The sequence below is a fragment of the Ambystoma mexicanum genome, chromosome 6q (genome assembly GCF_040938575.1).
Source record: "Ambystoma mexicanum isolate Mex_15411 chromosome 6q, UKY_AmexF1_1, whole genome shotgun sequence".
Classification (NCBI taxonomy): Eukaryota; Metazoa; Chordata; class Amphibia; order Caudata; family Ambystomatidae; genus Ambystoma; species Ambystoma mexicanum.
The window spans coordinates 1510617103-1510629117 of NC_090937.1; the positions used below are offsets into that span (position 1 = coordinate 1510617103).

At 42.6% G+C, this 12015-nt stretch overlaps 1 protein-coding gene across 2 annotated transcripts in view; it reads right to left on the bottom strand.

The window, feature by feature from the left end:
- LOC138516807 (catenin alpha-2) overlaps positions 1–12015 on the bottom strand; it is a 3575147-nt gene that overhangs the window by 469451 nt on the left and 3093681 nt on the right. For both annotated transcript variants that reach the window (XM_069632215.1, XM_069632216.1), the window contains exon 14: positions 11776–11889. In XM_069632215.1, the coding sequence (XP_069488316.1) occupies positions 11776–11889 (114 nt within the window). The remainder of the gene's footprint in view (positions 1–11775; positions 11890–12015) is intronic.

The window sequence follows — 12015 nt, forward strand, 5'->3', positions numbered from 1 at the left end:
AGTATATAAAAATTGGGTTTGCCTGCATATTTATTTGCATTGAGGATTGGTTGTTAATGATCTTGCAGAAGTGTGAAATGTTCCAATCCTTCAGAGCATCTAGCATGAGCTCAGTGTCACATTAAACTAAGATAGATGTATTTTGCCTCATCCAGTTTTTGTATTTTATTTTGATCCAGCGCTTCCGAATTGTTAACATTTTTAGTGGTAGGGATCTTCGCAAATGCAATTCTCTTCTCATTTCCAGTTTCCATACTAAAATTACAGGATCAAATACATGTAAATGCAGAGTGATACAGAGTTTAGGATTCAGGTGCTGTTTATAAACATACTCCAGGATGTCCTCACATGCATGTTCTTCTAGTAAGCACTCTAAATCAGATTAATCAAGGACTGATTCTAGGAGAATGTTGTACTGCTCCACAGATCTGCCATTCCAAGATAGGCTGTTTTTTACAACTGTTACAATGTATTTCTGGTTTAAAGTAAACTATACTCCTCATCCGAAAATGTAATGCTCATGTCTTTCCAGATGCAACAGTGGTAACAAACTACGGTCTCCAACACCGAAAAGGTAACACAATCATAAAATAAAGTTTAGGAAATGAAGATGGTTTTAATAGGTGAAGATAGAGTGTCCTTTGTTTTTAGTCTCACTCTAATGGTGGTATTTCATGCAGTTGCTTAATAATCTCTATTATGTAATTAAAACAACCCCAAAGTTTTAACCACAGGAGTTAGTGATTCACACTAGTGTAGGCCATAGAGAATTTGATGAAGCAGGTGTATAGACATGCTCATGCTTTAAAGAATTTCTATCTATAGCAGTGCTAATTTATTTGAAAAATCCAGTCTGAAAGGAGTCCAAAAGTCTTGACTCGGTGGCCCACCTCCTTAGCTGGTAGTCAACCAAGGAGCAAAAGATTTTTCCAGAGATGTCCAATAGAGTGATAGGTCTATCTTCAGCCGGGTTGGAACTATCTTTCTTTTTAAATATTGGAACTATGACTGGGTTTGTCCAAGACTCATGGAGTAGCTTGTGGGATGCCATCATTTGGAACAAAGTTAAAAGAGTGTTAGACCAAAGAGGGGGATTACCTTTTAACATGGTGTTGGAAAGGACGTTCGGCCCTATGGTCCTTGAGGATTTACTCCTCTTTATTTGCTTAAGAATGTCTTCCTTATCAAATTGCAGATGCCATCTGGATTTGACTAGAGGATGTGGGCCCGGGCACACATCCTCATGATCTAAGACCATGATCTTAGAGTAGTTGATCTGTGGCTTTCAATAGTAAATGAATGACCATCTTGAATGTGATGTGAAAAAATGCCCTGTCCAAGACATAGTCATCCCAGAACTCAACCCATTCAATGCCTGAAGAACCAATGTCATTCAGACTAGGGACGAATAGAAATAGAGCCATCACGTTGGACCTGTTTAAAATGATCCTTTCTCTGATCATGGACAGTTTCTCGATTTGTCTGATCAGAGGCTATAGTTCCTGTTTGTAAACAATCATACGTATTTTCAATCAACTTAGTTAAATTTGTGATGCATCTCTGTTCCAAGGTTAAAAAGGCACCTGCAGACCCTTGATCTTGGGAAGAATTATTCGGTTGCACTGGTGTGCTGGTTGGTTGTATTGCTGGAGAGGCTGAAATCATTTTAGATCAGGGGACAGCTTCCTCAGAATAGATTGAAATATTTTGGAGCAGCCAGGTTATAGATGAGTCAAGTCTTACGTTAGCTTCGGGGTGTCCCAAAGGCTCGCCTCGTATGTCTAAATCCCAAAGGCTCCAGGCACCAATACAACTCTGTTATCTTCAGCCAGCACGTGAGATTTGTTCATCTTTTTGATTTTACATTGTCTTTTCTTCTAAGGTTTAGAAGGTACATTACACGAGGGAGCCATCTCAGGCAAATCAATATGGCACAGAAACCTGTGGAATCCTCGCTTGGCATTTAGATTTCCTACCACCTGATTTTTGGTTTTCTTTGTGTGTGGCTGTTTAACAGGTTTTATGGCATGCTTCATTCGATTATAAACAATTCAGTGATATTGTTTCAGATCCTCCAAATGGTGTATAATCTTGTCAGGCAGATGAGGAATATTCAAAGAATGAGACATTTCAGAGCAATTTCCTCTCACAACCATACATTCAGGAGTATCACATTCTAGCAATGCTTGTGCCACTGGGTTAGGTGCTAAGACAGACGGGCTACTCTTTGAGTTAACTATGTAGCCTTCTAAAAAGGAGATCTACGCATTTATTTGAATTAGTAAAATCTGTTGATCAGTAGTATTCTCAATGGTTTCGAGTGAAGTCTTACAAGTGATTTCAACACAAAATCAAGGGCTGTAATTGTCGCTGCTCCAGTGGAAGAGACGGCAGGTGCTTCTTAACCCTCAAGTGACAAGAACGAGTATGCTTGTCCTTTTTGCATAGACTTGAATAGCCTGGCACTCAAGGGGTTAACAGCCGGCAAGAACAACAGTTGCAAAAAGCCTCCAGCATTATTAGTCTCAAAAACTAGTTTCAGATAGGCTGCAAGATAATAAAAAAAAAAGGGGCTGAGGATGCCGAAGCTCTGGCTGGACGTTCAAGTGATTGGGGCTTCCTAAAGTTTCAGGTTTGTGGGTTCTTAGAAAGCTGAGACAGGCACTTCAAAGTTGGGAGCAATATGTTCTGCAGCTAATTGGCTGGTATTCACACAAGTGGTCGAAGGTGCCAGGTTGGGCTGTTCATCGAGGGGAACATAATTGCATACACTCTTCACATGGTTGTATTGGAGAGGCAGGTGGCCCACAAAGGAGAGCATAGAATGGGGTAATACATTTATTTGGGAAGAAAGAGGTTATTCTACCATACAAAACATCCTTCCACACCTCTAAAGTGGTAGAATTCGCACCCTGGCATGTGATCACTTACAGTCTGCCGGCTTTGGGGTAGAAGATGTTTCCAAACTCTGTCCTACACTTAAATCTTGCATGATAGGTGCACCTGCCCTCACTGTAGGATGCTCAGGAGGAAGCCCCACAACACTAGCTGCTTTGCTGTGTAGGGGGGCATAAAAGGTGCTTTGCAGTTACGATTTGCAAGACAATTAACAGATCACTCACTGGTAGTCTTAAGCACTACTCTTTAGGGTTTATAAGAGTTGTTGGCACCCAAAACTCTGGACCTGAGACTGCTGTGGACTTATTTACTTTTCAGAATTTACCAATTTTTAATCTTTAGTTTGTCTGCCTAGATTCTATCCTTAATTGATGTTTTTTATTAGTTCAATTTGTTTTTCCAGATGTTCTCCATCGTATTGATCTTGCCACATACGCTTTTCTAGGTTGTTTGCCTGCCTTTATGTAATTATTTCACTCTACTACTCTTTCTTCCTTTCAGATTTCTCATGTTCACATCTGTATTACTTATTCTAGTTATCCTTTTTATGAGCTTATTTCTTCCTCTGTCCTTTATTCCCTTATAGGACGACATTCTTGCAATATTTGTTTCCCTTTCTTTTGACCTCACTTGCATGTCTGTTTTTCCATTAGGCTTTTCTCCCTGTAGAGGTGGAGCCAAGTACCCCACTCAAAGCTGCGCCCCCATGATGCCGATATGTTGGGAGCCAGAGTGTGAGACACATGCTGTACCAGTGAGAATTCCTATACTGAAAAGAATCCTGGAAGTAAGATACCCATTGAAAAAGCCATATATGCACTGCCAACAATATGGTGGCCATTTGAATGAAATCCCGGAAGAAGTGGGAAAAACAAGCAAAAGAGAATATTGATGACGTCATGCGAAGCAGAGCTGACGTATCCAGAGAAGAGACAAGAGGCTGAAGAATGTAAGCATTCCATGAAGATCTAAGGAGGAGGTGTTAAAGATGAGCAACATTTTGGGCTCGAGATGAAGATGCTCATGCTTCAGAAACAATGAAGAAAACATCAAGACATTTTACAATTGTACAGACGCAGTAACGCAAGTAGACAAAGTATTCTTAAAGGCTGGCTACGTAGTGAATAGATTGTGATGATGCGCCAACATATATGCTTAGGAATGTATAGAGGATGGTTGTTCCACAACGCACTTTAGAAGAGTTTGGACCCAGTAAATAGACAGGCTTTTTTCAGTGTGGTGCAGTTGGAAAACGATTTAATACCAGAGGTAGATTCACAAAGAGTTTGGCTGGTCAAGCACCAGGAAGTCAAGGCCACCGTGAGCTTGGATGTTCATGCAGTAGCTACAAAATGTGTGAAAAGAACAAACTCCTGTTTGAGGTGAGGAGCAAGAACATTGAAGACATCAGAGGTTCATCATTTAATAGTATTTAAAATACCGAAAAGCTCTGAAACATGGTCTCTAGTCACGTGGATGGATGAACATAGATACTGAATTGAGCAGTTTGACACGAAGAGACAAAGAATGCCTCTACTCCCTTTTATTCTCATGCACATAGAACATTTCCAAGGCCAATGTTCTAAGGGCTAATTTACTGGCAGACCACAAGAGTGATGAGAGATGACAGGCTAATGAGGTGGAAAGCTATGTTTATAACCTGCCATCAGCCCCTGAGTGCCAGCCTGTGGGCTGCTAGCCTGTGTGGAATAGTACAGAGCGTTGCAAGGGTGCCAACCAATTGTAGAGGGACACGTAATAGAGAGCCCTATAGTTTGTATAACCAGTGGGATGTCATGTATTTGATGGCGTTCATAGTGACTTGCACTAGAGGAGGACTTAGTTGCCCCACCTGATGTTAGAGACCCAATCACCTTCACAACAAGTATGGAACATATACCTAGATGTTCCCGTTAAGCCAATCACTTTCCCAAATAGGTTTTTGTAGTTTGCCACGTAGATTGGCGTCAATGAAGACAAGTTTTTACTATAATTGTATTTTTTATGAAATTCATTAAGTGAGTAATTGATATTAGTACCCCGGCGAGAGACAATCTGAATGCAACAAGCATTCTGATTGGCTCTCCCCAGGTCCCTACCCGGCCAGGAATACCTCCGTCGGGATTCTACGGCCTTTGACCCTGGCGGGGGGCTTGGCAACCCCTCGGCGGAGGACGGGGGAAGCCTCCAGCTGTGAGGAGGCTTGAAGCGGTGCCAACCCCGCTCCGAGCCTCCCTTCAGCTGAGAGGCTGCCTTCGCCCCCCGCCGGGAACTCAGGTAAGTTTTTTATTTTTTGTTTAAAATTCCCAACCCTCCCACCCACCCCCCCAACTTACCTTCTTGGTCCTGTGTCCCTGGTGGAGGACGAGGGAAGCCTCCAGCTGGCCCACTCCCACCCTCCCAACCCCACTTACCTTCTTTTTGATCCTTTTTCGGGAGTGGACGCGCTGGGAACACTTGTGTTCCCAGCGCGTCCACTCCCGATGGCCGCCATGGAAAGGGAAAACGGACTCCGTTTTCCCTTTCTATGGCGGCATCCATTTTCCTTTTTTTTTTTTCGAAGCGCCGCAGCGCCGAAACACTGCAGCATTTCGGGACAAAAAAAAAAGCTTTTAGTGCCCCGGTCACGCAATTTTTGCGGGCCGGGGTACTAATAGCAATAGAAACCTCGCGTCGGGGGCATTACCGACTCTGGTAATGCCCCGGGGTCTTCGTAATGCCCCCGACACTCGGGTTCTATTGCTTAATTAAAACATACTTTGCCAACTTCCTGAGTCAGTCTGTTTATTGATGTTTTAATATATTCTGCATTTCCATCCATCTCAAAGTATTGCTACCTCATCTTAAAGGGCCTAGTGTTGGTTACATAGGTTCACGTGGTAGCAGAAGGTGGTTAAAGACCCATCAATCTAGTAGGCTTTTAAGGGTCTCACAAAATTGAGTGTCCGCCGCCATTTAGCTGGAGGAACGAGAAGTTCCCTGTAGATAGCGGCCATTACAAAAACGTACAGGTCACTAAAAAGACATGTGGGATGGGTCCCTCGTTTCACAGAATCCCCTACCAATTTTTACAGGCAGCTGAGCGGACCGACGGCTGAAGCGCCTGGTTGAGGAGGAGGTGATCTCAAGCGTCAGAAGCTGAAACACCAATGGTTAGTAGACTGAGAGAGAGGGCAAACAATGAATGGGCATTGAGTGGGGAAAGTGATAAAGGGATAACGGGGAAAGAGAAACAGAGGGTTGGTTGGGGTATATTTAGTTTAACATTGAAGAGCGTAACAGGTTAAGGTATATAGACGAGGAGCGATCTATATAAGCCCAGAATCCTATGTCAAGGACGTCTAGAAGGAATTTGTCCTAGAGTCCAAGTGGACTTACCTAGGCTACAAATGATCAAGGCTCGTTAAAGAGGACAATTCACACTCCGATCTGAGTCATTATTAGGGGCAGGAATAAGTCACGAGGAGCGTTGACAGAGATTTATGTGGGTTGGCCAGTCTGTCAGTTTGTCTGTTTGTTTGTATATTGTATGTGTTGCATTTGGTAAGGTAGTTAAGAAAAAAAAAGTAATAGGTTGTGTTAAAAGGCTGAAAAGTGATTATTTATTTATTTAGTCATCTGATAATATTTAAGTGAATAAGTAGATTGATGTAAAGTGAAACAGGTTTGGAGCTGCAGCGAATCATAGTGAGAGCATAACAGTGGAGTTCTTATTTTGCCTGAAATATTACTGAACCTACCCTTTACAGTTGATACTCTATCTGTGTGCACAGTCCACAGTGTGTATTGCATCACATTGCATCACTGATTGTGCTCCAAATATATCCCTGACAATGTCCAGTGTTGTTGAATAAAAATTGAAAAAAATGACCTCGATCACCGTTAGGTTAAAGTTGAGTGGACTGAAGTTTTTTTTTTTCATTGAGTTCAAACCTAGTGTCTGCTCATACCTTATTTGCCTTGAGCGAATTCCAGTCCCCATGGAATATAATATCTGCAGCAATTGTGAAACAAAAGATTGACAATATAAGGATTTGCAGGGGGAAGTGAGAATAAAGAAAGCAGGGGAGCTAAAAACACAAATGACTAAGCAACAAGGTGTTTTTGAGCTGGAAAAAAAAGATCTGAATGTGTCCATTTATCTAGGTATAAGGTTTCACAGCTTATTGTGAGGTCAGTACGACCTTTCTCAGGAGGGGATTTTGCAAAAGACCGCCTGATGGAGATTTGCAAGGCAGTGTGTAAGGAAAAAAAAAGATGCTTTTACATATGTTCCCCTTTCATGGATGAGTATGCAGACGTGCATTGTGGATAGGGCTGACAATTGCTGCAGTCATGGCGCCAATAACAAATTATGTGTTCCCTAAAACTACTGCCGTCGACAATTTTAATGCCTTTCAAAAATTCATAGATGATTTAAAATTGGCATGGGATAATCTGGTAGGCTTGACCACTGATGGAGCCCCAGCCATGATTGGAGAGCAACATGGTTTTATTGGCTGCTTGAAAAGATACTTGGGTGAGATGACTGTCCATTTGAAAAAGTTTAATTGCATTACACATCAGGAGGCATTATGTGCAACACATTTGCAATTCACAGAAGCCACAGACTTCATTGTGAAAACAGTTCATTATATCTGTGCATGCTCTTTAAACCACAGATGGTTTCAGTCGCTTTTAGAATAGGCAAAGGCAGATTATGGTGATGCCCTGTCTCACACTAATGTTAGCCGTCTTAGTCGCGGCAATGTTCTGAAGCAATTCCACAGGAAATCAAAGCATTCCTTGATGAAAAAGGAATGGACACTTCTGTCATGCAAGATGTTTACTAGGTAGCTGACTTTGCTTTTCTGACTGACCTGACAAGCAATTTTTATGACTTAAATTTAAAGTTGAAAGGAAGCCAACATCTAATCTCTCATCTGTTTGAGGCAGTTTGTGCTTTGGTAATAACGTTAAGACTTCAGACAACCCAACCGGAGAAAGGGATGTTGGTACACTGCCCTTCATGTGCACAGGCTTTCCCCCATGAGAGGTATGTAGAATGGCATTGGCATGTGAAGGTCCTGACTGAATTGCTAAATGACCCCTTCTTTGTTGATGATAAAATATGCCACCTGATCTTCAACTGGAAGTGATTGAACTTCAGTGCTGTAGCGCCCAATAAAATAAACACAGAGAGATGCCTTTATGGGCCTTTAACCAGTCTCTGAAAACTGCTGAAATTCCCTATCTGTCCTGTTAAAAATGGTGTCCATTTTTGGCAGTACATACATTTGTGAGCAAATTTTCTCTCAGTTGAAATTACTTAAAGCCAGTGTAAGGATAGCACTCACTGACCACCATGTTCATGCTATTCTGAGAGTAGACACAACATCACTTGAGGCCGAGATCCAGAATCTGACATCTGAGAAATGCTGCAATGCTTCTCACTGATCAAGTATGTCTGGTCTAGTGGTGCATCTCCCATTTAAAGAAAGAAAGAGTATTTCCCCTCCTGGTTCATTGCTCACTTACAACGTGGAAGAAGCTGTGCAAATGGCAGAGCGTCTGCCTAGCAAATGAAAACTAACATAAGGTGTTCAATGTTTGAGGGCAGTGTTTTTCTCTTGAATGATTTGCCTACCTACTTTGTCTACTATTGCCAGGGGTGTTGGTAGATCTGGAAGAGATCCAGGGCTATGCTAATGTCGGGGCTGTTGGGACTCGGGGCTAGCTAGCCTTTTGGCTGTAGGCCCTGAGCTTCTATCCAGGGCCACAACTAAAAGACCATGGGCTATATCAAACATCAGCCCCCCCCAGCAACGCCTCTGACTATTGCCAATATGCCCTTATTTAAGAAATACATGATAAACATGGAAAATGTGCAGTACAAAATGTAAGTTTGAAATACAAATAAAGACTTTTCCGCCTGAAAAACGTATTATTTTTCCATTTGTTTAATAAAAATTGGGGGTTGAAAAAGGCTGCTGCCAATCGCCCCTCCCGCATTTACATTTCGGCCCACTATAGGCAGTATGTAAGGTACATTTGTCCCTCTGCAAAAGCAGTTGTTCATCCGTGCCCTATGTGATGTACCACAAAATGTTTAATTTTTACATAAAAATCCACAATAAGAATACATTGGGCCTCATTACACCTCACCCGGTATGGAAACAACGGTGGCGGTAAACCTGCCGCCACCGTTGTTTCCATACCGGGTGATCACGACTCCTGCAGGCGGAGGCGTTAATCCCGCCAGGTCTGACCTGGCGAGTTAAAAACCGCCCGCCTGCAGGCAGACGATGAAAGACCGACACCATCACGAGATGGTGCCGGTGTTTCCATGATCCCCATTGAGCCCTATGGGACTCAATGGGAATGGGGATTTACACCATTCCGCCTCCGGAATTCCCGGGTCACCAGGGTTGTAATGCCCCGGTAATTCCGGGAATCACGGAGGCAGAATGGTAATACAAGTCCGGCGGTAACCAGGCAGTTTTACCGCCTCGGTTACCGCCGGACTCGTAATGAGAACCATTGTCCAGGCAATGGGGTTAGATGAATGAGTTGGTTTGGTTGTCTAGCACTATACTGCTAGATTCAGCGACCAAACCCTGAACAAATAGTTAGTACTAAAAGAAAGTTCTTACATAGAGAGATAATTCCATCTATCTAAACATAAGTCAACATGCAAGCCACGTATTCTGTAATAGAACAAAATAGTGCATGCACATATTAAGTGAAATTTCTTTTTTTATCTTTCTTTAACTGGCACTATAATGTATGCATTGGCATCTAGAAAGAGACAAAGTATTCATTCAGCATTTAAATGACAAACAAACAGATGCATTGTCCAGTATTGGCGATATGTGTGTGTAAACACCAAGCCATTAGGCAGAGGCAATACACATAAATGTAGCTAAAGAAAAGCTGATCCCCACCTGTGCAATGCAGTGAACCAGGAGGCAGGCAGTCGCGGCCCAAATGACCATTTATCCTGATGGACGGAAGGATAGCATTTGTCACACCATCTGCCTCTCACTATACCGTTCCTACTCCGCAACCTCATGTACCTGGGCGTGCTGCATCTCCAGTGCCTCCACCTTCTTCTTACTGCCAGACGCCAACAGCAATCGCATACCCACGAGTCTTGAAACCGGTAATGAAGTACTAAGCACATAACACTGTCGAGCATCTGTTGCTCAGTGGCCCTCTTTCAAAGACGTGTTCAAATTTGGAATAGTACTGTTACAAAAATGTTGGTCCAAGCGTAAAATTCTGTCATCCAAAAAATGGTCTCGGCGGGCTAGCTCCATGACCACCCTCATTGCCCCATTTTGGATTACTTGTAGTCTATTCCTCTCTGTTTTGCTAAGTCCAACTAGGAGGCTGCAACAATAATACATTTTTGAACCAACAATAGCTCTTGCAATTGTCTCAGTGTTGGCCTGTGTGATAAAGGGTCTAAGATGAGCTAAAAGCTTGATACAAAAGGCCACCGCAGAAATGGGGCTCCCAACATGGGCGTTTATTGTAAGCTGCTGGTTGAAGATAACACGCAAAGTTGTAACATACCTTTGGGGAGTTATCTTAACATCTCCCAATTGAAAACTATCATACGCAGGGCCCAGCTTGGTTAACATGGGCTGAGTACCAATAATCTGCAGCACTGTCTTTGCCCTATTCAAGGCTAGGTTATTCCACACCATCCAGTTCTCAATGGAGGCATAGACTCTGTTCAATTCAGCTTCATCCGGGGCATGAGTACCAACCATGCAGACAACCCACTGGCTTCTCTAGCTGCCACTCTTTCTGCTCCTCTCGTTGCAACATTGTATGTGTGTTTCCAGAATAAATAATGAGCCTCATTCTGTGTGAGCCAATCTGGTAAAAAAGTGTTGGTATTCATGAATACCGGCAACTTACCAGACTGGCCGACTACAGGTTTGCCAGTGGGGCACCAGGCACCCTACCGGTAAAACAATCCATCATTATCGGCACCGGTATTGCCAGTGCAGTAATGACAGAAAATCCCTTCATGGAGTCCGATGGGACTCCATCAATGGGGATTAACACTACTGTCACTCTGGCCCCAGTAATCTGGTGGCAATACCGCAGGACTGAGTGCCAAAAATGGTAACATTTGCTGGTATCTTTGCAGCTCTATCGCCAGAATACCGGCCCCATTTACAGTGACAACACTTAAATGGCAATTATTACACATGACACAGGGCCAGCAAAATGTTCCATGGTTGTTGCAAATATACACATTTAAGAATCCATTGCCCATATGGAAAGGCTCTTTTTCATGCTCATTGACTTGGGATTCAAACGATTAAGTGTCTGCATTGCCCTCTCAATGCGCAATAACACTCAATCAATGATGAGCAGTCATCCAATTAGAGTGCCTAGAACGAAGTTAACACTATCAGTTATTGACTGCATAAATTATGTGATGCTAAAAGGTGAAATGCTGTTAGAGATGATATTGATAATCGCCCTTCTTGACCTAAGAGGCTCTTTTTCAGCTGCAGGTATGGGACCATAATTTGTGATGCCAAAATATCCCACAACAATGACAAATCCCTCTTAGTTGCATTGACATTTCACAGAAATTGCAAGGACAAACAAAAATAATCATGTGCCATCGTTGTTCTAAGTGGATTACATGCACAACTATTAAATACAGTGGGAAATGTCCTGCGACATCACAGCAACACATGCACACATTGTATCTATTAACAAAACTCTGCATAAAAAGGTAACATACTGTTCTCCTTTCATTTACAGAGCCTAAGATGTCATGTTTACTTCTCAGCCACTCGGTGTACAGTGAGAGCACGATCCCCCATTGCCACATGGATGGCCAGCTATGCACTTTAAGGTAATACTCACTCTTGCACTTTGCCCAGCGATGAGTTGGTCATCCTCGGTCTGCACACTTGTTCTACTACGAACATCATAGTCCTCCTGTTCAAAGTCAGAATCGTCTTCTAATTCTTCAGGGGTCTAAAGAAAAACACACGCAATAAGAGAGAATTAGAGAACCGTGACGTAAGCACTCAATCTTAAACCCATTTTCTGTCTGTAGAAGGCATGCTTCTTTTTGTGCGTTCTAAATAATAATAACAACCT